Source organism: Acyrthosiphon pisum, chromosome A2 (assembly GCF_005508785.2).
Source record: "Acyrthosiphon pisum isolate AL4f chromosome A2, pea_aphid_22Mar2018_4r6ur, whole genome shotgun sequence".
NCBI classification, from domain to species: Eukaryota; Metazoa; Arthropoda; class Insecta; order Hemiptera; family Aphididae; genus Acyrthosiphon; species Acyrthosiphon pisum.
The window spans coordinates 104,448,787-104,454,782 of NC_042495.1; the positions used below are offsets into that span (position 1 = coordinate 104,448,787).

Here is a 5,996-nt window from a genome sequence, read left to right on the forward strand (position 1 = left end):
TCATATTTTGTAATTAAATAACACTACAAAATGGCTATTTTCTGAATTTTTTAAAAAAAAATACGCTGTGTCTAGAGCACCGGTCGGCCGGTTCGATATTAGAGCACCGGTCGGCCGGTTCGATATTAGAGCACCGGGCGCCCGGATGGATAATATAGCACCGGCCGACCGGTAACACTGTAGAGTACCGGGTCACACTGTAAATTACCCGCTATATTGGCGTCTAATTTAAATATGTAATAATAGTTATTTTATTAGGAAAACCTTAATCGTTTATTTGGCCTTACTAACCTTTATAGGTATCTTTCCCTTCAACCTCATGGCGAGTGTAGTACAGTACAGCTCAGTATAAAATATAGTTTTCAGTTTTGTTTTTTTCAAAGTTTAAAGTTTTTTTCAAATATGAAACTTTTTGATGTTTTTTCTTCATTTGATGAATTTGAAAGTGTTTTAAGTCACTACAAAGACAAAAATTATGTCGACTATTATATTAAAGACTGCAGGACGTTGTGGATTTAAATAATAGAAAATGTTTTAAATGTTTAGGTATTGAATCAATAATACTACCTGGTAAAGTCAGAACTTGTGGTCGGCCAAAAGGCGCAATTATGACAACAATCGGCCTTCCTAAACGGCTTAAAACTGGAAGAGCATTGGCTAAAAAAACAGAGACAAAAACTAAAAATGGAGATAGGGATATAGCTGTCGATTCAGATGAACAAACCTATAGTCTTTGTAATCAGATTTCATACGGAGAGATGATATGTTGCGATAATGATTTATGTCCAGTAGAATGGTTTCATTTTTCTTGTGTATTATTATCAACAAAACCAAAAGGTAAATGGTTTTGCCCCAAGTGTCGCGGAAATCGTCCTAATAAAATATTGAAGCCTAAAGCGCCTAAAGTTTCTCAAGAAAAATGAAAGATACAACAAAGAAAAAGAGGATAAAGCTTAAGATTTTGTTTTTAACTAATGACTATTGGTATTCTGTGATTTATTATACTATACTATTATACTATTATACTATTATACTATTATAAAAAGAATAACTAATAACTATTAAGTAACTATTAACTATTAAGTATTAACTAATAAGTCACTATATTATTATCGTAGACAAGTATATAATAAAAGATTATAATATTATTATCATATTTTTATAATTACAGTGTGACCCGGTACTCTACAGTGTTACCGGTCGACCGGTGCTCTATTATCCATCCGGGCGCCCGGTGCTCTAATATCGAACCGGCCGACCGGTGCTCTAATATCGAACCGGCCGACCGGTGCTCTAGACACAGCGAAAAAAATATTTATTTTTTATTTTTATAAGAAAATTGACAATCTGTAGGTTAGGTTAGGTGAGATTAGGCACAATAAGTAAATATGATACAGGAATGACAAAATATAAAATATTGAAACATAAAAAAAAAATAAAAGTTTGTTGTTTTTAAATTATTTTTTTGGACCATGGCGAACCGAACGAGACTAATATTTATTAATATTACAATACAAAACTTCACTAAAATATTTTTATTATATTTTGAATTAGGGCTACTGACTAGTGATTTTCCAATTTATTAACATAGGTACCAAGGCACCTACTGTATACTATTATAGTCAATATAGATGTATTATATCTACGTCCACGAATCACGATGCACATTGGTACTTAATAAATACCCATTATATCCATACAACATATATATTTGTTATTTGTATAATATTATTATTTATTAGTATAACCATACCCTGTACAGTACCTATACCTATATATTAAGTTTTGATGTATAAAGCCTTTAGCACTTTAGCACATTGAGATATTATAATACGTGTATAATACGTATTACGTGTTGAGTATTCGAGTGACGAGTGTCGACACTCGAGAGTCGAGGATTACAAATTATATTGTTCCTAGAAGTCAGAATGATTAAAAAAACACATTAGTGTTTTATCAACGATATTTCCGGTTAAGTGTTATCACACGCATACACTATACAGTCCGTATCTGTTATTCTGCTATCATTTATCAAGTATTCATGCATCATTGCATCAACGATTTCTTATTTATTAATTTTGAAAAATGTAGACTGTAGTTGTTATTTGTTAATATTCCAGTATTTTTTATCCACAAACTGTTTTGTATATATTTTTTTTCACTCCTACGCCCTACATTTGGTTAATTTCACGACTTTGCGTTCAACGTGTTTTGTAATTTCTTCAAATATACCCTAGCCCGTCAACAGTTATGTGGAAATCCAGCAATTGGGCTAGTTTGTTCCCCACTAAGACGTCGTTTGTCGTATTTGTCTTGTACATAGCACTGTCAATGAACCACGGTAAAAATGCATATATTTTTCTTTTTCTATTGCGTTTTGAGTTCTGATGTACCTACTCCATTAATCATAAACAAATTCACAAATTAAAATTATCTGATTGTATATTATAATTTCTAATAAATATTATGTTTTCAAAAAAAAAAATTAAATACGTTCATACTGTTATGACAGGGGCAGAGAAGACATTTTTTTTTTGTTACAATGAAAACATTTAAAAGACCACATTATTATGGATATTGCACAAATGACCCTCCACACAGAGTAAGCCCCAAAAAATGATATAACAAATTTGTTGAACATATAGGTATATATATTTTTAATTTTATAAAAATAAATCTATTTCGATAAAAGCCACTCTCCATCCACAAATATTTTCATTACATGTTTGTGTACATTTATACAATATTAAAATATTATTTATACTAACTTACTATATATTACCTATATAAAACTATAAAAGTATGAAATGTCAATACCCAATTATGTATACCAAATTATAATAGAACTCATTAAAAAAATAAATGTATGTATTCTTGAGCCTTTGGACCATTCACAGTCACTGCCTGTAGGGGAAATTACTATGTCTACCTATCTGCCCCTGGATATAAATAATAGACATTTTAGATTCAAATGGTATGTTCTAAACATTTTTTTTTCTTTTGCAGGATTGTTAGTAAAATTATCACAAGATAAAGGCACTTATCACTATAACGTTGTGTCAGTAATTATTTTAACGGAAGTTATAAAACTAATTATATCTCTTTTTTTGTTTTGTAAAGAGTAAGTGAAATTTTTAAAATACCTACTATAATTTATATTTATTTAACTAGATAAAGTAATAATAGATTAATAATATTATTAATAGTTCTAAAATTAGTATAACTAAAATTTCTACAAAGTATAATTCTAATTCATTGTAGACTGTAGTTTTTAGTAACAGGTATATTGTATTTGTATATATAATTTCTCTATAAAATATTAATATCCCTTGTAAAAATAAAGTAGTTAATATTCATAAATATACCTCCCTCCCGAGTCCCTACTCTGTAGCATGGTATAATAAACTAGTTTATTTCATTATACTCTGTCGGATATTTAATTGTATTCAATGTTAAAATCCCAAACAAATTAAATAAATATTTAAATTGAATTAAAGTAATAGATGATTGAATGTCATGACATTTTATATTTTACTTAAAAAAAATTACATTTCAATTAGGGAGGGCCGATAATCAATACCATTGTTTATAACCTGATGATACCCTGATTTACCTAAAAACAACATTTTTGGCAAAGTCCATAAACTGATATTATAATAAAACCAATACCACTAACCAATATCAAATAAACGGATATTATTTTGCTAAAATTTAAAAATAAACACAAACATTCAAAATAAATAGTAAATATGAACTTACAAAATAAATAATAAGGAATGCATTTTTAATATTACGCCGATGGATTTATTTTATTTTTATGGTTTCGTTTCAAATATTGGTTCTGAAAAAAAAAACCAATACCACCTATATTGGCCAATATTGAGTATCAATTTTAGTATCATTCCATCCCAAATTTTAATTATTATGTATTTTTCTTTACAGCAATCCCTTAAGAAGCATTATAGATCAGACTAGAGAAAACTACACAGGTCAGTACTTAAATTTATATTAAAACATCATTTACATTTTATATGCATACTTTAATACTTATGTTTGTATATTTGGATATCTTATTATTAGTACTCTTTCTCTACATGGTGCCGGCACTTCTTTACTGCTTGTATAATAATTTGGCGTTTGTGAACCTATCAATATTTGACCCGACTACATATTTTATTCTTCTTCAATTACGGGTCATACTCACTGGTATTGTTTATCAGTGTTTGTTTAAAAAGGATCTCAGCAAAATTCAATGGTTATCCTTAGTGCTTTTGACTATTGGATGTATGATAAAAGAGATGAAAATGGAAGGCAATATTCGACAGCAGTCTTATGGTTTTTTTATTAGTATATTATTGATGTTGACTCAAATACTTTGCTCATGTTTAGCTGGCGTCTACAATGAATATTTACTTAAAAAAGGCCAGGGTGTAAATGTTAATGTTTATGTGCAAAACATATATATGTACACTGATTCAATACTTTGTAATTTATTATTGTGGATAACATTTAAACATAATGAAACAAAAAGCAATGTCTCTGAAATAGACATTTTTAAAAACTATATGGTATGAGATTTATTGTACTTATTTCTTACTATTAATTAATCAAAACAATTGTTTTTTAGGTCATGTATATTATAATAAACAGTGCCATGTATGGTGTTGTAACTAGCTTACTACTACACAGCTTAAATTCAATCATAAAGGTTTTTGCCACAGCAATCGAACTAGTCCTTATTGCCGTATTGTCATGGGTACTTCTAGGATACCCAATTACTTTGCAGACTGTGTCAGCTGTAAGTATTGTTTCGTGTTCTGTGGTTATTTATGCCAAACACCCTATTACAAAAAGTACACTACCAGCTACTAAAAGTAATAAAAATTTAATTGATATTTAAAACTTAATAAAATAAATAATTATTGGAATAAAATATTATATTTATCTACCTACTCAATTTTCTTTCTCCAAAATAATGTATACTTGTAACTTTTATGTTAATTAAATATTTTGTATCAATGTTTCTATTATTATTATCTTTCAATACCTAAGTACCTACTACCTAGGTAATATATCACTATTGACTAGTAATATTTTCATAATTTATTTGAAAACCAAAACATTTGTATTATAATATTGCCTAATAATAATTTGTATTAAAATTCCTATTTTTTATTTGTATAAGTAATGATTGTAATCCTCTAAAATAAACTAAGTCATTATACCCATGTATTATGTATTCTACTGTAATCAAACTAACTTTTATAATATGATTCTGATTTGGATTTAGCCCATCTGTTTTTTGGGCTATTATCGTAAATATAAATAATACAAAATATGATGTGATATTATAGCTTTAGTCAATATACAAGTTATTTATTTTATAAAAAAATTAGCTTACTATACCAATTTTTTTAGTTACCAGTATAATATAGTCAGACAAATTAAATTTATTTTTATTGTATTATATTGTAATAAACGATTATATTTATTATAAAAATATTTGTATAGTTATAAATACTACATTCAATTCTTATGTATTACCTATTAGGTTAAAAACAATTTATTTTATTTAGTGTCATATTTCTTCATTTGGCACATTGCCTGATACCGTTTTCCTTATTCATTGCAATGCCATGTTGTATTTTAATATAATTATTTTTTTATTTTTACTTAAGTATTCCTTGCCACTTCACTTATCTATACATGAGTAACAACTATTTATTCAATAATTCAATATTCGGTTTTAGTTATGGAAAAGTACTTTAGATTGTGAAATACTGAAATTAAAATTATAAGTGGTTGATTTAAAAAAAAAAATTGGTAGAAATCACAATAAATTATTGTAAGGAATCAAGTTTTGAGTTTTATTTCTAAAAACGTAGTTTTAACTTTTAAGTTATTCAAAGTTTAAACTAAAGTTAATCATAACTGCATGTCTGTATCTTACAAAAAAAATATACAATATGAAAGTAATTGGAATTTTTTTAGGTCCA

General features: G+C 27.5%; 1 protein-coding gene across 1 annotated transcript; it reads left to right on the top strand.

Moving 5' to 3' along the window:
- Positions 1-2,051: 2,051 nt before the first annotated feature.
- LOC100165894 (CMP-sialic acid transporter 1) lies at positions 2,052-4,928 on the top strand. Its single transcript, NM_001293327.1, is given in 5 exon segments — positions 2,052-2,341; positions 3,007-3,121; positions 3,943-3,989; positions 4,081-4,568; positions 4,628-4,928. Coding segments are annotated over 5 exon segments (1,014 nt in total). The 5' UTR covers positions 2,052-2,250; the 3' UTR covers positions 4,901-4,928.
- Positions 4,929-5,996: the final 1,068 nt, after the last annotated feature.